Source organism: Amblyomma americanum, chromosome 3, assembly GCF_052857255.1.
Source record: "Amblyomma americanum isolate KBUSLIRL-KWMA chromosome 3, ASM5285725v1, whole genome shotgun sequence".
Lineage (NCBI taxonomy): Eukaryota > Metazoa > Arthropoda > Arachnida > Ixodida > Ixodidae > Amblyomma > Amblyomma americanum.
In genome coordinates, this window is record NC_135499.1 from 190,265,140 (window position 1) to 190,286,299 (window position 21,160).

Genomic DNA, 21,160 nt, shown 5'->3' on the forward strand with positions numbered 1-21,160 from the left:
GCCAGGCCAAACGGGCCGCGCGCCTGGCGACAGCTGCTGGACGCGCCGACTCTCAGGAAGTCTTTTGCCTACCACTGTTCCTACTCCTTCTTCTTCAGCCATTCAAGAGTCTCTCTCCCTCTTTCTTTTTTCTTTTTTCTTTTCTTCCTGCTCTTTCATTTTCTTTTGGTCTCCTTCTTGCCCGATTTTAAAGATGTTATATTTTTCTTGGTTTGATGCTCTTTGCTTTATTTATTTATTTTTTTGTCTGCCACACACGGGTAAGGATTCGTGTTTTTATATGCTTGGTAGGGATGTACAATGAACAGCACCCCTTCTTCCAAATTCCTTCGTTTTCCATTCGTTAGTGCTTCGCAAAAATGGAGTGCTTCGCTCTCGTGATCGCCGCATGTGTCTTCCCACAGCTGGGTTTGCCGGCCCGGTAAGATGCAGCGGCGCCAGTGTTCGATCCCGAATAGGTCGCCCTAAACCGAGAAGCGCTAGGTCTTCCCACTATGGAGGAAAGACAGGAGTGGGCGAGCTTCAACCTCTCGCGCTCATTGTGATGAAATTCCCTTCGGTGGCATAATACGGCGAATGTTGCGGAAGCCATTTGGCCTTACGCTGTGCACTTGAGCTCTGCAGCTTCCGCGTTCGAGGCGTTCTTTCCGCGATCACACGTCGTGAAGGCCGAGTATTTCGGTTTCGCGTTCCGAAGTACGTGGATCAATTGATTTATTAAGGACGTGCTGGGAAGTGCCAGAAACCACTGAAACCAGCTTTTACGCGAGTCTGAATTGTTAAATGACGATAAAAAAGTCAAATCCATTGATATATGATCATAGCATTCAAGCATCAACACTAATCTGCTTGACAGAGTGATTTTTGCTGGATCAGTATTCTTACGCAAATGATCTGCAGTGTTTGGCACAGCAGTCCGCAAGACGCACTAGATCGGGGCAGAAAACGTGAAGCTGTTATGCACGAACAACATTTCAACGGTCGTTCTCGCTTTAATCGTACGCCATCTGATCTTCACGAATTTGAAATGGACCACCCATTGCATCAACAAGCGTGAAACGCGCTTTCTATGTAAAGCCAGATTGAGCCAAACTATCACGGAGTCTATAGCGTTGTTTCGCAGTGAGAGCCAGTCGATAGCAGTCCCAGTTCTGTGACACCTTATTTGCTTTACATCATGTTTCTGAGTGACGGCTTAATGGCGGCGCGGGGAATATTTCGCCACACACGTATGTAAAATCGTGAACCAACATATAGCGAGGAAATCGTTCTTCCATTCAGGTTGCCGATTCATGAAGCTCCATAGCAAAAAGAAGAGAAAAGAGAAATACATTTGCATGCAGTTGCACTGCTGAATGTGAGCCGATGCAGGACACCTTGACGCAACTTGAGGATGAGCGAAAGAACCTGCCATGGCTTTTGACACCGAGAAAAGCACGTCACGGCTGGCTTGGCTGCATGCTCATGCACGGTTGATGCTTTCCCATTTTAGAGAATGTTACATATGTTGTGTAAATGTTTGAGTAATGTTAGAAAGAGGTTGTTCAAGTGTTAATTTGTAACATGACAAAAACGCAAAAAGGACATTAGGAACATTGACTTAACTTTTGACCACAACAAAAATGTAGCATTTTTCTAAGGTTTCGGTGCTACCTGAGGTATATCATCCAACGGAGGACTGAAGCCGAATTACGAATCAATCGATCGATCGATCGATCGATCGATCGATCGATCAATCAACCAACCAACCAGCCAGCCAACCAACCAACCAACCAACCAACCAACCAACCAACCAACCAACCAACCAACCAACCAACCAACCAATCAATCAATCAATCAATCAATCAATCAATCAATCAATCAATCAATCAATCAATCAATCAATCAATCAATCAATTTTATTTACCAGAAATCAAATAACGATATCAAATAACAAACCTGTCACAAACGCATCCATCAGTCCCGCTCCCATTGGTCGATATGTCCACCAGTCCGCCAGACCGTACCGACCAATAGGAGCGGGGCTTTGTGACCGTTTTGTGAATGTTTTGAGATCGTGATCGTTCCGTAATTCGGGCACTGGTGTCGAAACAAGCCGATTAATTGGTTAACGCTCACCTTTCTCGCACATACGTGGAGCAGACCGAGATTACGTGGCCCACACTGCCCATGCTGAAGCACTAATTATACCCTCAATTGCTTCGCTGGGAGCTCCCTTGCAGAAGGGGATACGGGCGTTATACTAGCTAAAGCTATCTAACACGCTCTGTATGCAAATTTAGAGCGATATTAAATTTGTAGCCTCGTTGTTATGGTAGTCCATGAGGGCGCCTCAAACCACGCACTGTAATCAGATTGCGATCGGGCTACTGTTGCGTTGTTTCAGTGGATGGTGCCCGGAAAAGGAGGATAGTCTTAGGCTTCCTTTCAGAATCGCCCAGACCTTCGGTTCTGTAAGTGTGGGCTTCAGAAACCTGCGAGACCTCTTCTAACTGCTGCGAATTCCTATACGCTGCACCATTTACTCGTTTACCACTAGCTTTACACCCACTCCTGCAAGTCTGGAGCTGTTCTTAGATTTAAGCGATGCTGTAACCCTTTCCGACAGTGTCCCCATCGTATTTCAGGCGCGCGCCCGTAGCAAATAAAGAACGGTCTGAAAAATCTCGCAAGCTGGGCGTACAAGAACAGGTCAATTAAAAGAACGCATAAAAGTACCTGATTATTAATGAAGCCTGCCAGGTGCAGAGGCGAAAACTGTTGCACTTCCCTCTCTCTCTAAAAAAATTATTAACTGAGCTTCGTCAAGCCTTGATTTTTTTTTATGAACAGAAATGCGCCACTGGAGTGATCGGTTTGGCAAATTGGTGCAAAAGGAGGTCCCAAAGCAAATCTGTCATAGGGACCTCCTATTACAAAATGCCCAATACAAACGCAAAGAAGGGCAGAAATACAAAATGAATAACAACGAACATTTGCGACAGCAATGATAACTAGTTAAAATTAATTAGATACAGTAACAAAATGTACTTACAACTTTTCTAACAAAAATGTTTTGATCTTATTAACGAAACGCCCGAATGACTGAACGGTTTTCACGCGTGCAGGTAGTGAGTACCGAAATGTTATTGTTGAAAGAAAAAGGGTTTGCTTGCTATCACAGGTGTTAATTTTTGGAAGCAAATTGTATTTCTGAGAAATTTTAGTCATGTTTCCGAGGCAAGGGCAGGAAAGAGCAGTAATTAGAATATCTTCATTAGGAGCACTGAAGATGGGCGAAGCTAATTTTAACTGAAGTACCCTCATTAGAGGAAGGATTTTAAAATTTCGGTATAAGGGACCAGCTGAGGTAGGGAATGGGGAAAATGTAATTATTCGAATTGCACGATTCTGTAGATGGCAGATACTTAAAGTGGTGTGTGGCATACGCATTTCACTCGGAAGATATGGAAGTTATAGCTGACTGTGTATAAATGTTAAAGTGCACACAAAATATATAACTGAAAGTAATGACATGTCCTGAGAAGCACCTGGATACCGAAAACGACTTTTTTTTTGCATAATAATTCAGTGTATGAAATTTCAGATGTTACTCTACTATGATGGCAAGAAATCTGGTGTATATAAAAAGTAGGAAGATCTTGTTATATTGGAGTAATATTAGTAGGCTGTCTATGATGGAAATGAAAACCATAAAACTTGCTTTATTAGTATTTATTTTCAGCCGGTTGTTTTGACACAAAATGACTAGAACTTCAAGTTCAGCGTTCAAGGTTGTAATTACGTCATTTACGTGTCCGTCGGCAGTATATAGTGGGGTATCATCAGCGTATAAAGTGCAGTTAGGTCTGGCAAAATAACTTGGCAAATCATTAATGTATACTATAGGAAAAGTAGAGGACCTAAGATGCAATCCTGCGGCATACCTTAGGTCTCTTCGATTTGCTGCACTGGCTGCACTAGTTCCGTCAAGTTCCGCGGCGGTGCCGCGAGTGTGCAGCATCAATTCAGGTGCAGCTTGGCACTGGCTGCTTCCAAAACGAATAGTAGAGGGCAGGCCTAGTCGTCTGCTAGCCTTGGCGTACTGTACGTCGCCACCAAATCACAGCGAGCTGCGTGCTGTCGACATCAATGGCCGCCAGAATGTCTAACCATTTAAAGAATTTTCGAGCAGCAAATCGCAATAAGTGTTGCCATGAACCATCCCCAGGAAGTCGCGTAGTTTTACTGAAAAAAAGTCGCTGCATGTATATGCGCGGATGATTTACGAATATGAGCCGAAATGCTGCTCATGGGGCTCGACTTCATGGCTTAGGTTCACAATTCTGACGCCATGAAGTTACCCGCCTCCTCCTTTAAAGAATGAAGTCATTATATATTTCATTTAAACTACGGTCGGATCTCCGAGATACACATGGGGGCCGCCATATTGCTGCACTACAGCTGAACTTCCAATTCCGAGAGTGCAAGCCAGCAGCCAAGAGCTCGTGCTGCACTATGCTGGCACTTTTGCGAAACGAAGGCGAAAGTGTTGCACTCCTTGAAGTGATGCAGCAAGCGCTGCCAGATCGGAGAGACCTCTTGGTTGATCACCAATAGCTGAGCAAAAATTAGGCATACTTGGCTACTTGAATTCGGGTTTTGTTCGTTCCCCGCAATAGTTTCGCTTCTTTGCAGTGGATATTTTGTCGGGCAAACGACAGGAGGCAGCGAGTCGAGTGACAGCATGAGCACCAGTTTTTTTTTAATTCTCTGCCTGTCGTCTCTCCGCAATCAAGGCGGAAAGCTGGGCTAGTTGGTGTTTCATCATGAATTAAAAGACTAGCGCATATAACAAAGACACAGACATAGAAGTAGACAGGACGCATCTTGCGTCTTTTTGGCGCGTGCTCTGCCCGGCGTGCATGCCTGCCGCTCTATGGTGGCACCTGGTGACGCGCAGCGTAGCTGCGTCTGCAAATGAATGGACTCGCCCTCCCCCACAAGTTTGGAGCTGTGCCAGCTGCCGACGTCTTCACTGCCTTGCCTTTCGGGCCACGATATGTGGCCTTGGGGAGGGGTGGGCGGGGGAAGCGGACAAGGAAAGTTTCGCCGGTGCTCATGCTACAAAGATTCTTCTTCTCAGCATAAAGCAGCATAAACTGCTCATCATAAATTGAACGAAGGAGGGGAAAGCCTCAGGGTGTACGTCTTTTCTTCGATAAGCCCTCTTGTTGAAACGTCCGCATGCACCCTGAGCCTTTACCCTCTCTTGCTCACTTTGTGATTAAGCTCTACCATAAACAGCTAAGTTGCACGCACGTCAATTATTCTCATTAGCATTGTCTTTGGGACCCTCGTTTGTGATCGTATGGGAACAGGAATAGGGTAAAGGCACTGTATTATGTGTTGGAATATTAGTTATAATTGCAATACACAACATGGATAAAAAAAAAAGAATAAAACAAGCTGCAACGTGCGCTAAGACGTTTCGAACCTAGCATCCTCACCCGCCCGGATAGCTCAGTCGGTAGAGCGTTAGGCTTTTAACCTAACGGTCCGGGGTTCGAGCCCCCGTTCGGGCGATATTTTTTTTTTTTTCAAATTTGTGCTTAAATTTATTGCTGGAATATCGTGGTGTCATTTCACGCTCAAAGCATTTTTTTTACTCGTTTTCGAAGAAAGCCAGCTGACATTTTTTACGCTTTATAATTCTTCATTCCCAGAAATTCAACGGATGTGCTAATATTATTCAATTACAGCGTCGTACGTCTGCGCTCTTTCACGCAGGGATGAACTTGGGGGCCACTCTTGGAGGGGTCGGTTCGAGGGGGGGTGGGGGGGGGGGGGGGGGGGGCGATCCATTTCCATAATGCTTTTCTTTGACTATTTTTTTTTTTTGAAAAGGAAGGGGGGTTCCGCTTGGTTATTTCAACGAAAAATTCTCGCTTGAGAAGCGGGGGTCTTAATTTGTTCCTGCTTTCTCAGTTTTTTTTTTCTGAACAAGTGCGTGTACCAGTTACTATCACGTCATATATCCCCTCTGAGAGACCGCTAATCCTCTTTTTATTTTTTTTTTCACCGGGGGGCAAGATGACAAGAACCTTACAAACGGCTGAGTGGGCTGTAAATACATGCACTAATATCCCCAAAGTGATCGGCCAAGTAGTCTAGGTCCACGGCGAATCCGATGGCGCCTAGCTCCCTCTCAATGAGCCCTGTCTTACGAAAGTTACCACCCTGTCGCATCAAATTTCCTGATCACTTCTGCTCTCCCAACTCCCTAACGCTCCGGCCTACCTTTCGCATTCTTTGGTGTCCATCTTTAAGCATGCTACACTTACTGAGGTCTGATCGATCGATCGATCGATTGATTGATTGATTGATTGATTGATTGATTGATTGAGTGAGTGAGCGAGCGAGCTGCTGTCTTATTGGTCAATCGATCTGTTGTACCGCTTCTTTGCCTGCCATACCTCGAGCATGAATTTTTGCGGGAATTCGTTTTGAGGCCGCTTGCTTCACTCGAGCTCAGGAGAGCTTTACGCGTCGTAATCATCGAAACGATTCGAAAGCAGGAACAATTGAAGTGTTCCTCTGAGCCACCTCATCTCGCATAGTTGGAGCGGTTGGTCGCACTCGAGTCTTGCGCTCAGGGCCACCTGGCGCGACATTTTGTCGCCGCCTGTGCAGTGGCCTCTGCACTTTCCCATGCTTTCTGGCAAAGATAAGTCTACAGCTTCCACGTCCTGCAGCCAGACAGCGCCTTTTGTTGCACGCTGCAACAGCTGCGGTGTTCGCACGTTTTTGCCGCCTGCAGTTCACGACACACAATTCGACTCAACTCTGTTTCGTCGAGCCCAGATCGGTAGTGTCGCTTTTTTCGACCGCGCAAGATTGAATATTACCGATGTTTGTCAGCCCATCTTCAGGATATGGCGCTCCATAATTTACTATCTTCATTACGCGCTGATGCATTTCAGCCCAAATTCCACGGCCGCCGCGTTTTTTTTTTACTGCCTTTATTTTGCTCTTTTCTCCACCTCTCACCCTTCCGTCTTTCTCTCCCCAATTCCTTTCCCCAAAAACAGTAGCACGTCAACAATTTTCAATCGCCCGGCTAAATTCTTCGTAATTCATTAAAATATTTATCTCGCTCTTCCTTACGGACCCAGCTGTAACTACTTTGCTTCGGGAGTGGACTGCGCTAAACGCACGAAAGCAACGAAGCTGCGCTGTCACTGCTTTTTAAACCTTCATTTAAGCGCCTTTAAAATCACGTCGCTGCATATTTCAAAAAGCAGCCGATTTGTTCCTCGTGAGACGTTGGCAACGCGCTTCGGAATTATTTCCCTTTATTATTTTCCTGCTTTAATACCTACATTACTCTCGCATATGCCCTGAAGCAGTGGATACAACATATTTTCTCACTGTTTTTGGATCTCTGTCTGTACTGGATGAATGACGATTTTTTTTTTCCCCGAATCGTTGCTCACCAGCAGCCAGTAAAGGAACTGAGAACGAGATGAACATGTACAGCGCGGTTTGTGTCCATCTCGTTCACCGTCCCGTGTCTGTCTGTTGATGCGCTACAACTCAAAATTATCAACGAACAGGCCCAAATTTAAAATAAACAAATAAATAATTGGTTTGTTGGGGAAAGGAAATGGCGCAGTATCTTTCTCATATATCGTCGGACACCTGAACCACGCCGTAAGGAAAGGGATAAAGGAGGGAGTGAAAGAAGAAAGGAAGAGAGAGGTGCCGTAGTGGAGGGCTCCGGAATAATTTCGACCACCTGGGGATCTTTAACGTGCACTGACATCGCACAGCACACGGGCGCCTTAGCGTTTTTCCTCCATAAAGACGCAGCCGCCGCGGTCGGGTTCGAACCCGGGAACTCGACCGTGGCGGCTGCGTTCCCAAGTTTCGACGACGTGATATTTTCATTACAGAGAGCGCAGAACTGCGCGCCGACACAAAGCGCAGCGCTTTTGACAGCGCATACATTTGCACTACAGCGAACCATTCGAGGCAGGGTCACTCCGACAGGAAGGAGCGAAGATGGGCTGCAAGCAACGGAGAAAGCGAAGCGGTGGCGCGCCAGTCGTTGCCTTTTCCTCGCAGTCCCGCCGAGGCGTCGACGGGTCGAAGGCAGGCGCCCCTCACCGCCGCCCCCAGAGTCGTAATGCTTTCTTTTTATTTTCGTTTTGTTATTTAGTTCGACCTTTACCAACGCCCTGCCCCGACCCGGTACCCCTCACCAAACTCCCTGCACTGCTAGGCAGTTTAGAACTGTTGGACTACGACAGAGAGTGGGAGTGCGCGCGTGTGCACGAGTTTCGTGCCTTCTTCTCTCATTCTCCGACATTAAAAATTCTCCCTCCGGTTTTAGGCTAAAGCCTTCTCCCCCGTCATTTTTGACGCGTGCGAATAAAATGTACTTCTCTCTCTCTCTACCAGGTGTACTGCGCCGTAAAGGAGACACGCAGAACAAAAAAAAAAAAAGAAAGAAAGAACGCATGCAAAAGTTCCCTCGAAAGCGAGGTGGAGGTGAAACTATGGTTCACTTTCTCTTGCTGAGCTAGTGTTCGTGGTCAGTACATGTTTAGGACGGCTGTTAGGAAAGGAGTACTGGTTAAGCTGCAGGCAGTGTTTTTCTGGCCTTGCTTGAAGTGCTTGGCTTGCTCATGAGTGGATGGTTGGTAGCGCACCGAATTTTAACGCGACAGCGTGAAGGAGCTCAAGTCGCAGAAAAGCCGGTGTCGTCGGCGTCTTTGGCCGTGAGCGGGATCGTATTTCTTTGGCGACGAGCGAGTACCCCTCCTCTTGTTTGAAAACAGATGTTGCGAGAAGAGGTGTCGTTGGAAGAGGTTGGTCGAAAAGAGAAAAGGGAGAAATGAAGAGTGGAAGGCTCCGGAGTAATTTCGATCACCTGGGGATCTTTAATATGTCAGTGCACGTTAAAGGTCCCCAGAAGGTCGAAATTATTCCGGAGCCCTCCACTACGGTATATCTTCATTTCTTCTTTCACTCCCTCCTTTATCCCTTCCTTTACGGCGTGGTTCAGGTGTCCAACGATATATGAGACAAACACTGGGCCCAAAACAAATTATTATTATTAAAAATGAAGAGGGAGCCCTCCATTACGGCACCTCTTCATTTATTTTCTCAGTCCCTCCTATATCCCTTCCCTTACGGCGCGGTTGAGGTGCCTGCCGATGAGACAGTTACTGCGCCATTTCCTTTCCCCAACAGCCAATTGAAAACGAAGACAGCGTCAGAGGATGTTCACTAATTACATCATCAGCTTCGGAGACACTAAAGATGTTTCCGAGCAGCGCACTCTGCCCTATACTCTATATCCTACCTAATGACAGAAAGCAAAACCGGAACTACTAATGCTGACCTGAACTCGCGTCCAAGATTTTGCGGAGGGTGCGACGGACGCAGCGCAGTAAGAGCAGGACGAAGAAAGGGACGCGGTAAAAGCGAAGCGAGGCTAGACAAGTTCAAAACGCCGGCAGTCTCCACGTGATGGCGACTTTGTCCAGCGCTAGCCCCATGTGACAATTGCTGGAGTGCGTATCTCGGCGATCCGCCTGACCGCTTTGGTAACGCGTCATCTCTCTGAGTGCGTTTCACGCGCTTTACATGTTTGAATCGTGATTATAAAATTATCATGCATGCACAGCGTCGCTATGTTCTGAACACTGCGCCTAGTACTAGAAGCCTCGACGTCATTGTGGCTTAATGGAAATGGCGGCGAGCGCTATAGCAACTTCCTCAGCAGTCTCTATGTAGCGCTCTCGGATGGCTGCCGCGGAGACTGGAGCCCCTTGGCCGTTGACGACCGAAGCTACTGCCGCTCCCGTCCAGCCAGCCGCCGCATCAACATACGCTACGTCCGCTTTCTCCATATTGCCGAACCTCAGCTCTAGAGCCTCGGCTCTCTTGGCCCTGCGTTCTACGTTGAACTCCGGGTGCATATTTTTCGGGAACAGGGGAACTACCAAGGCGTTCCTTTCCCTGTCGATTTTTACTTTCATTTTAATCCCTCTTCCGGGATTTATTCCAACTGTCGCTAGGATTGCCCTGCCTGTTTCCGTTGTGCTGAGTCTCTCAATTTGAGAGGCGCGCACCGCTTCCACTAATTCTGTCCATGTGTTTCTACCCCTAACACAAGTAGTCTCTCCGTCAAGGTACACATGGGTAGCCCTAGTGCCTTTTTAACACATTTCCGAATGAGTGCATCTATTTTCTCCCTCTCTCCGGCTTTTATATCTAAGTAGGGCGTCGCGTGACTAATTCTACTAATTCGTACGCCTGTATTAGCGTCAGCAAGTTCCTCTCTTTCATTCCCCTATCTTTAACTGCGATTGTTTTTATAAGGCCTAGAGTTAGCGGACCCTGAGCTCCAGCGCAGCACCATCCATCTGACGGAAGAGGCCGCTACCAGTCAAGGACTGCCACTGCCGGGCTCGAGTAGAGGCGGCGGCGCGCGCCTTGTACGCTCCCTTCGAGACCGGCCGTGGGACTGCTAACCAGTCTCTAAGCGCGGACGCGCAACTCCCCGTCTCCCAGGCCTGCGTGCCGGGGGCGGGGAGAAACGTCTTTTCTGGTGCAAATTAAAATTGTTCAATTAAAATATGGAAATGGAGGAGAAACGTCGCGTTGGTCTCATTAGCTATCCAGCCTGACGCGAACACATAGTAGACATTCCTGGGAGCAGCCGAGGGGCGTTCGAGCTGAGAGGCGGATAGATCGTTACAGAAAGCGGGGCGTTGCACGCCTCGCCGCGCCAGCGCTTATGGCAGCGCGACAGAATTCGTCTGCTATGAGCGGTCTTGCTTGCGCCGAGAAAACAGGGTGGCTCGTTCCGGCGCCGACGAAGTCTGTAGCCCAGGGGCAAAAGTAAACAGCAGAGGAAAGAAAAATCCCAGCCTGCGTCGCAGAAACCACCCGGCTCGGGAGACGAGACGCAGCGGCCCAGAGCCACGTGATGGTAGTTTACTGGGGCAATACGGCAAGGTGCTGCGGTGCGAGCGTCGCTTGCGCCGCTACTACGACAACGCGCGAGGGCCCGCAAGTCGTGACGTAGTATGCGTAGGCCCCACCTCTTCATTGATAAACGGCGCGCACAGCCGGCCAACGAGCAAAGCTCCTGCCAGTCACGTGCTCTACCCACGTGACCTGCGCTCTCGTTGGCAGCGTGCACGCCGGCGCCACCGCTGGCTGGGAGCGAGAATTACATTTTTGACAGACGGCACGGGCAGGGACCTGTAGTGGTGCTGCGTGTTTTGCGCTGCCGTCTGCATTATTTTTTTCGTTCGGTGCGTTCATTTCGTTCTTCGTTGTCTAGGTTCTCTTGCCTGGCCCTTAGGTAAACCCCATCATCGGCCGTTTTATTGTCTGCCGACTGGTTTAGTTCTAGGTAGTGGCGACCGCCACAGTAAACAACGCTCGGGGCAGCCAACCGCCGGCCGGTCTCACGCATAGCGGACGGTATAGTCGGTCGCTAAAAAGAACGAAGGATTACGTTCCACGCCGTTAGAATTGACAGTGTGGGCCGTGTTTTAGGGCTTGAACTGTTTGCGTTGTAAGCGCGCAATGTCCGCGATCCCTCCACAGCGGATCCGGCTATCGCCGAGCTCCGTGGCTGCGGCTGCAGCGTCTAGCAAGCCGGTTCGCCCTACGCTGCCACTGGCGTTGATGCGACAGGGAAGCCCGACACAGAGGAACGTTGCCAGGAGGGCGTCTCCCTCTCCTCCGGTGTGCTGGGCGCATGACAGCGTCCGAATCAAAAGCAGACAGTCGCCAGATCAGAGGATATCACCGGAAATCAAAGCCTCGTCGGCGGCGCAGGGGCCCACAGGTGAGCTAAGCCTACCGCTTCTCTGCGATACCGGCTGCGGCCGGAATCTTCTTGCGTTCTTGTTTGGCCGGTTCTCCCGCTGTTCGACGCTGCACAGCCCACAGCTTGAGCCGTGGCTACCGTAGCTCAGCTGGCCTGCACCGTTTTGAGTGCCGTTCGATAATTCTTGGCCGTGAACGCAAGCGGGCGACGCAGCAGCATTTTTTTAAAACTGTTTTTCCCTACTGCGCATTCGTGAAATGGCGCAGTGGTGGCTTTGCAAGGCCCGTCTCTGTATAGTATTGCATACTTGAATGTTTTATCGTAATGCCCTTAAGTGCTGCTTATCGTGAGCACAAACGTAGTTTAACATATCTACCTGAATGTAACCCCCATTTACGACGACTTCGCGGTAGTGCGCCGGGAAGTTTTGTTCCGGTATCGCGTGTATGTTGTTTGAGCGCGCTTTGTGTACGTGGTGCGATCGTCCGTCTTGCATTGGTTTGGTCCTTCACTTCGCTGCCTGTGCCTGAAAGTTACGCGTTTTACTGACTTTTCGCCAGTTTTACTTCCAAGATCACATTACGAAAGTGGTTATTGGAGGGTTAAATCATAGAGGAGGCTATGGTTAAATACATGGCTAACTTCTGGCGTCAATCTCTTGAGTTGATTTGATGTCTACTATATCTACAAAATGTCCGTGCTATTTATCTGGCAGTATGCCATTCCATTGTTCTCGATCGTAGTACGTGGCCGTGTGGGCTCGCATCAAGGATTGACGTGAGTTATCCCCTGGCATTAGTTGTGCATGCACACTAATCGCGGATACGTTTTTTGTTTTTTTATTTCACATGTTAAAAGCACGAGATATCTCAAATCTACCCATGCAAAAAATACAAAGTATGCCACTTGTCTCACAGGCCTGCTTTTGTTATGCTTAGGCATTTTTCAGCCCTTCTATTATTGAAATCCCGTTCGTGTAATTTATCAGCGTTCGTTTGACATTGTTTTGCTCGCAGCCTGTCGCGGCTCCACCGCTATCTCTCTCAGCATGTTTTTTTTTTTTTTGCTGGATTCTCGTAAATTTCCAGTTCGCTGCCTTCGTTTTCGGGTAGTTCTGTGCGAATAACGAAATTCCTTTGCTGGAGATTCCTTCACGAAAGGCTAGCGCCTGTCAGCTCAGAGCCTAGCGGATGGCTCGTAGTTCGAAACATTGCTTTTTTTCTTCTTCTTTATGGGGCTGTCAGGGAGAAGAGAAAAGAAGCAGGACAGGAGCAAGGCCTCTCGATGCTGGCTTTGCGGAAGTCGAAGTGTTCTAGCATGTACTTGTCTGTTTTCGTACGAACCCGGAAGTAGTGCCGTCGTTGAGTATAGAATCGCAAATAAACCGTTAAACTTCGGCTCTGTAGTCTGTATACAACTCAAGAGCTAGGCGGCAGATTCCCCTCATGGGAGTCTCTCCAGCCAATGGTGTCGACCGCTTCACCCCCTTGGCCGATCCCTTTTGGCCGGCTAGGGTGAAATCGCAGGCAGTGGCAGATGAATGGGGAATAACCATGGATTTATCCGGTTAACCGCGGCGTCATGAAAATTGGTCGACGCCATTGGCTGAAGGGCCTCCTTTGAGGGGCATCTACTGCTTCGGTCTTGAGTTGTATCCGACTGTATGAAGTTCTAGCGCCATGACAAGGACTAAAAATTAGGAGACTCTTAGGCACCGCCAAAGAGTTTAATTGAAAGTTCTTTATTGGGTAAGGAAGGTGCATGGCCATGGGAGGGGATACCGAGGAGTAGAGAGTCTGCAGTTTCACGGTCGTCAGTCACTTCACATTGCTCTGATCAGGCCACTAAGGAAACATATCTTGCAAACACCATTTAGACATCAGAATCAGTTGCCAGAAGGGAGCAGTAGTTCAGATGGTAGGGTCTGATCTCGGGACGCTCGGTGGCGAAGCCAGGGCAGTCCCGGGAAGAGTTCGCGCGATATGGTTCTATTCACATTGCGGCTTGGGGACGGTGTCCTTCGTGCCGGCACATCTGTGCACTGGTATCTCTTAGCCATATTAAGGAACGCACGTAGAACTGCTGAAGGGGCTGGCAATTTCTGTCCGTGCAGTTTTCAAGCATTTGTTCATTATATGTTCATGACAGCACAATGAGTTGGTATCTGAGAACTCATCATACAAGGCCTCCATAATTTTTCTGACAAGTTTCAGAGGCATTGCTCTCAATCCTGTGTCACGGCGACGGCTTTTTGACCGAACGAGCTGTATACACTATCGCGTAAAATGAATTGTCCAAAAATAAGTGCCTTCTAAGTGCTGATTGCCTCGTCACTGCCATTACGGAGCTGTGCCGCTTGTGGAGTGAGATGTGCACAAACGTTCAGTAGCCGCACAGATAAAATGAATAAGCAGTGAAAACCGCTCTCGTCTCTTGTTCGTCGCACGCAGTGCACCACATACTATCAATTTGGTAGCTGTGCTTATTGGCTGCAGGGTTTGGTTTCTATTCTAAGGGATGTTTGTTATTCCATCTTGGCTCCTTGTTTCTTGCAGCAGTGTTTCGTGACTGAATCTGGTGAATAGAAATATAACAGGAAGGTCAGCGAGTTGCGTTGAATCGATCTCGCAGCTCCTCTGTGTCCTCTCATCTGTATTGCTTACCTCTATTTAAGCATGTAACCTTGCCACCGTTCACGCTTAGGAAAGCAAGGACAGTGTGCCCAATCAGCACCGAAACCACACGGTCTAGAAACACAGCTGTAGTCGTGCATATTTGACCGATGACTGCTTGACATTTCCAGGAAGAGGCTAGTGCATTGTACACGTTTGAATTCTCTGGCGGCATTTGCTTTAATTTTATATTTTCGCATCAAGTTGACAGTATTTACTTTTCTGACTTGCCCTTTGAATTAGTTAAGCTGGAGCGAGCTGCGTCGATTGATATTCACATTTGGTGTGCCTTCCTTGGCTGCATTGATAGCGAGCCGCCGCCAGCGCTCGGCAGCTGCGTTATGCATTATTCACTGTTCGGTATACAGTTTCTGCCTTGAATTTTCTACTGAAGGTGCTTCGAGCACTCTTGACGTTTGTGTGGTGGTCGAAGTTGTTGGCGGCTTGGGCTGCTGTTACGTTGCCTTTGCAAACACTGCTTCTCTTACTTTTCTTTTTTTAGAGAAATCTGTTGTTGCTCTTAGACAGATGAATCTTCTCAGTGTCAAAGGCGCATAATGAAAGATAAAGTGAATAATGTCCAGGGCTGGCGGAATTCGCTCATTTGTTGTAGCCTGTGACGTTCTTTTCAACAGGATGGCACAGAATGCATGGATATGAGTATACGTCGCGCCACTCAAGTCCGTAGGCAGGCTTGGCGAATATGAAAAATGCCGTATTATAAGACGCTTTTGCTGGTCAGGACAAATACACGCCGAAAGAAGGAAGCAATCTCTGAATGTTGAGTTCATAAATATCCAAGGGGGAAGAAGTAGAATTAAAATGGGGGAAATTGAACAGCAACTACAAAATTAAAATTTTGTGGTTAATGGGGTTGCCGAAACTCGCGTGAGAGACATGGAAGAACCCCCACACATTGCGGGTTACACCTGAGCAGGGTGTGACATAAAAGGGAAAGACCGTAAAGGAGGGGTCCTAAGGGCGTTAATAAGGAGGCAGGACTGGGAAAGGGTAAGAGAGAACTGCAGCTAGCATCTGTGGCTCCAGGGCATAGTTGGGAGTCTAAAGGCAGAACTAGGGTTTTTACACCTTAAAAAATGGAATGATGCGAAAGAGAAGAATACAGGACATTTGGAATGCAAGTTTAAAGACATCAGGGAATTATGCTTGAAACGGGAAATAATCATCTTGGGCGATATGAATGCTCATTTGGAATTCTTTGACGGTGATACAGATGCAGCAGGGAAGATGTTAGGCGAATTTTGTGAGGCCCATGTTCTAGTAATGATTAATGCAGAAATAAAATGCGAGGAGAAAATAACATGAAAAAAAAATTACTCTCACTCAACTATTGCCTGCTGCCTAATGTCCGGCAAACTCTGTGACACGTCAGGGGGCATGGAAATTGATGAATAAGGTAAGAAGAACCTGGGCAGCAATCGCAGAAAAACTAAAATTAAATTCGGTAGGGCAGGAGAAGCAATAGACACTCAAGGGAGGGAAGGTAGGCGTAACCTCAGTGATGTACAGCAGCAGGAAGTGTTGAAGCACATTTAAGACATAGTATCCAAGCAGCCGTCGTTATGATGACCTAGTGGGGATATTTCAAAAGGATTTAGAGAATGGCCAAATCAAAAAGGGAAGAAGGAAGGGAAAACATAAACCAAACAGCTGGTGAGACAAGGAAGTTAAGGCAGCCATAGCACGACATCAGTGTTAATTCAGGCCAAAATAGGAAAAGCAGGAGTTGAGTGAATGGTGGAGATAAATAAAAAAGATAGAAATGCTGGAATGAGATTTTGGGAGCACATAAGATTAAAGGGGAAGAGGACACGGGGTCCACTGACCAAGCATAAGAGGAAAAGAGTAGAGGGAAAGGAAGCACAGGAATTTGTCAGGTAAACAACTGAGGCAGCATTTTCAGAGCTTGAGGTGAATGCAGTAGAGGAGAGCAGTGATGACTACAGGGCAGGGGAGGAAGATGACTGCAAGGGAGCGGGACAGAATGAAAGGAAGGTTCCCATATGGGAACAGCGACAGGAACAGATGGCTTACGTATGAGATTAATTAACATACTAGGCCAAAAAAGCAAATTGAACTTGCAACAGATGGTTGAAAAAATAATAGGGAGAGGAGATATACCAAAAGATTAGAAATTAAGCAGGATGAGACTAATATACAACGGCAAGGGAGACAAGGACAGCATTAAACCCTGCCGATTAGTTACGGTTACGTAGGTTATATGCAGGCTAGCACTGTAGATGGTAAAGATGAGAATTGAAGAATGGGCTGAATATGAAGAGCTCTTAAGGGAGCTGCATAACGGTTTTCGAAAGGACAGAAGGTTGGAGCGTAATCTATTCGTTATAACTCAGTGTATAGAGATAGCAGAGGCGAATTGGAGGCTTCTATGGGTAGCATTTTTAGACGTTAAGTGGGCACATGACAATGTGAATCAGGAAATGCTTTGGGGCCAACCGAAGGGACATGGTTTAAATGACAATCTGGTCGAGTTTCTACAACATGTATGGACAGACAATAAGGTGGTGGTAACATGGAAGGGAGAAACTACAAAGCCAGCTAAATTTAAAAATGGCCGAAGACAGTGCTGTCCTCTATCACCCCTACTTTTCATGATATACGGGAGCCAAATGGAAAAAAAGGTTAGAAGAGAGTAAGGTAGGAGTCAATGTGGGTTATATGGAGGGAGGCCAGAATGCAAGTCAATTGCTAGCCGGACTGCTGTATGTGGACAACATTGTACTGCTTGTACACAAGCGGGATACATTGCAGGAACTAGTTAAGATCTGTGGATGGGAGGGCAATAAGTTAGAACTACATTTTAGTGTAGAAAAGTCTGAGATAATTGTATATTATGATGAGAGAGGAGACCCACTAGAAATACCAGACATTAAAATTGACCTTGTGAAGAACTATATGTATCTAGGCATATGGCTAAATGAAGCAGAAAATATGTGGAAGAGCACGAAAGGATTCTGAAGGATGAAGGGAAAAGGAATTCAGATATTATGAAGTATAGAGCATTATGGAGCAGGGGGCGCTCAAGCAAAAAAGACGTTGCCGCTGCTGGCGCCACCTGGCAATATGTATGAGGTTATTATAGGCGTATGAAAAGGAATTATGGCGCCAGGCCTCACATTTGGTAATGCAGTCCTGTGCATGAAATCAGAAGTGCAATCAAGCATAGAGATGAAAGATGTCCAGGCAGGTTAGGCTTGTGTGCACATGGGAACACTCCAAATGAGGTAGTCCAGCGGGGCACGGGCTGGATGTCATTCGAAGATCGAGAGGCAATTAGCACACTGAAATGTTGTCAGAGACTACCCGAAATGGAGGAAACAAGGCGATCAAGAAAGGTGTACCAGTACCTATACATGAAAAGCATCAATACAAAATGGATGAACAGAACTCGAAGTTTTGGAACGATGTACTTGCAGTTGAGGGGTGGGGCCCAGCAACATACTAGTGTGGAAATTGAGGTAAGGAGACAGAAAGATAGATGTGGAAAGAAAGAATGCAAGGGAATTCAGCGCTAGGTTTATACAACGTGCTTCACCTAAGACATTACACAATTTTTAAAAAATAGGCTTTTTGAGTTAGCAGAGCGCTTTTTTCGGCATAGCGTTGTCAGCGGTGTAGCTCATTAGAATACATCTAAGAGGTGCTAACTAGCAGGCTGGTTAACTAATATTGAATAGTTAACTTTTAACTATTACAGTTAGGCTCCCGAATTATTGCGGCCCTGAGCCCACTGCAAGTAATATCTATATCAGTTTTTAGAATTTTGAAAACGTGGTTACCCTCGGCGCTGGGGCCCAACAAATTTTGGCTATTTACACGAGTTACCTGCACTGGAGAGGTCGCTTTGCCTGCAAGCTTCTCCAAAGCGCGTGTGTTTTGGCACGATGTAGGCAAAATTTGTTAGGCCACAGCATCCAGGGCAACAGAGTTTTAGAAATTCTAAAAACTGATATGAATATTACATACGGTGGGCTACACGAACCTCGGTAATTAAGGAGCCCAACAGTAATAATTAAAAGCTAACTATTCAATATTACTTAACTAGCCTACAAGTAAGTACGTCTTAGCCATTTTCTGATTTACTACACTGCTAACAATGCTATGGTGAAAAAAGCGCTCTTCGAACTCAAAACGTCTATTTTTAAAAATTGTGCTGTCTTAGCCAAAACAACCTGCAAAGGGACACAAAAACAGGACATAAGGAAAGAGCACTTATTTGATAACTGTCGGGGCAGTTCATTGCTTTTCGAAGCTAGGACATGGTTCTGAGAACGAGAACGTAGAGGTCCAAGTTTGGACAAGTGAATGCATTTTGCGTTGCCTGTAGAACTGAAACGGGGACCATGGAGCACTTGGTTATGAGGTGCACAGAACATCGTACCGCCCTCCCTGAGGGGACAGAGACAGATATAGAGGGGGCGCTGGGGATTTACTGGGGAGGAAGGACATACGGGTGGATGACAAAAGCGTGGCTTTAACAAATGGGAGGTTAGAAGATTGGTGGAGCAAGTCCAAGGAGGGGTGAACGCGAAAAATAAAAAAAAGTATAGTCGAAATACGCATTTTAAAAACGAAATTGAAAGGAAAAATTTAGCGGGGGTGGGGGGGTGTCGGCGTTATAGGCTAGGTGGCGCAAGCTGGCGCCCGATACAGAGGGGAAAGCCATTATCGTCCGTCCATCCAGCCATGGATGCGAATAATTTCCTCATCTGGTTCTGCGACGCGGCGTACTTGTGCAAGAGCTCCCGCACATTTTCAGTTTCCCTAGGTCGCCATGTAGGTTGCATGCATTTATGCATTATCAACGGCAGCTGTAGGCGTCACAGCACAAACAGCCGGGAACAGGTCTGTGGAGACGATGCTTGCTGGGTGAACTTGCGCGCTGTTTTGAGCCGAGGTTTGAACGCCGCCCTGTGGATCGTACGTCGGTCCGAGATGGGCGCGCTGTGACATTACGTTCTGCGCGCGAGTTATTCTGCTTTATCGCGAACTGCGATCAAGACGTGCTGTGTGTGTGGGAGAGTCCCAGATGCTCGTTCTCACGCCTGGCCGCGCGGAGCGGCTGACACCGGACGGTCGACACCGTACCCCCCTCCCCTCCCCCCCTTTTTTTACGACGTCCGCGCATTGTGCCGGGAAGGGGCTTCTGTATGTCTGCCGGTTTTCTGATAGACCCGGCGTCAACTCAGTGAGCCGCGTATCTGCGCAGCGAGCGCAGTAGAAAAGTGTGCCGAGGGGTCTATCATTCTGTTTGCGTCGATATGCGGTTCGAATCCCAACAGAGGTCGAACCCGCCGACGATCTCTGCGCATGCGCCTATAGCCCCGTTTCCGCGGCGGCCGTAGTGCCTGTAGCCGCCAGAGCCGTACTCGTAGGTGGGTGGTGGCGCGCACACGGTTGCATATTTCGGAGGACTGCAGTGCGGGGGAAATGAGGTGAGAGTGGAAAAAGTCTTGCACGGTAGTGATTGTTAGATTTTACTGATTAAAAAAAATGAAATAGTGATTTCCCATGAAAGGGATCCGTTGCATAAACCAGGTGCTCTGTCGTCCAATAAATCCACCCACTCCTCGGTCCGGACACGCCTCACTCGGCTGTGCCCGCTAACGTCAACATTTTGCCGTCCGCGCCGATGTAGTGTCATCTGTGTTGTTTTGCCATAAGCCCGCTGTGTGGTGTTCGATTAAGTGACAAGAGCCTAACGGATGCGTACACTTCCCCGATTTTATTTGCCTTGAGCAAATAAACTCCTGATAGATTCTGATCGACTCTCTCCCGTTTTAATGACTTCAGTTAACCGATTGGTGGGTCTGCCTGCCGCAAGTTTTTCATCGAACCACAGATGTATTTCTATACTCTGATGTGCTGCTTCGTAATTAGGACGATGCATCACTTACTGGTGCGTGCAGAACTAGCGGACTGGTTTTGTGCGGGTTAAGAATATGCGAATAGAACTTTCGCAAGACCGAATCGAATATGATTTCGACTACAGCGTTACTGCGTATCCTAAAATTGGGGTGTGCATGCGCGTGCTCTCCTCGTGACGGATGGCAATGTATTCGCGAAGTACTTATTTTGAGATTATCATTTTATGTACTGCTTTAAAGATCGTAACGCTGCATCAGACTTGGCTACGTTAGTCTCAATAGAGACAGACTGGGTGAAAGAGGACCGGGACACTTGGGTAGATTACCACGCTGGCGACGTTGGACGAACACAGCGTTCAGCGAACTTCTCGTGCAAACATTAGAAGCCGTTGAAAAGAAACTTTGAACAAATGTGAAGTTAGAAAAGCACCCCGGCGCTACCCCTTCGCACTGTATAGAAATAAAATTGCGATGTGGCGCCATTACGAAAGAAACAACACCGACACGAAAGGTGGTTTACTCAACGTGCTTATGAAACATGCATGAATCACGAGCCAAGTGAAGACCTATTTGCGAGGCGTTCGTGGTTGGAGCATGCTGAGAACTAGATTTGCTCGTCGGGTGGCTTTGTTCCTTTCTTTGGGGCGTATGCGAATCGAGAACCACGAACTTGGGACGTCTGTTTCCCAGCTACAGACAGTGAAAAAAGAACAAGAAACGGGGAGACCGATTACATTTCGTGC

At 47.4% G+C, this 21,160-nt stretch overlaps 1 protein-coding gene and 1 non-coding gene across 2 annotated transcripts in view; both read left to right on the top strand.

Annotated features, from left to right (window-relative positions):
* Positions 1 to 5,491: 5,491 nt before the first annotated feature.
* On the top strand, positions 5,492 to 5,564 carry TRNAK-UUU (transfer RNA lysine (anticodon UUU)). The gene has a single exon. It is a non-coding gene; the product is annotated as a tRNA-Lys (tRNA).
* A 5,879-nt stretch (positions 5,565 to 11,443) lies between these two features.
* The window catches only part of LOC144125692 (protein FAM117B-like), a 107,445-nt gene continuing 97,728 nt past the window's right edge, over positions 11,444 to 21,160 (top strand). The window contains exon 1 of the mRNA XM_077659309.1: positions 11,444 to 11,854. Within this exon, the coding sequence (XP_077515435.1) occupies positions 11,590 to 11,854 (265 nt within the window). The 5' untranslated portion in view covers positions 11,444 to 11,589. The remainder of the gene's footprint in view (positions 11,855 to 21,160) is intronic.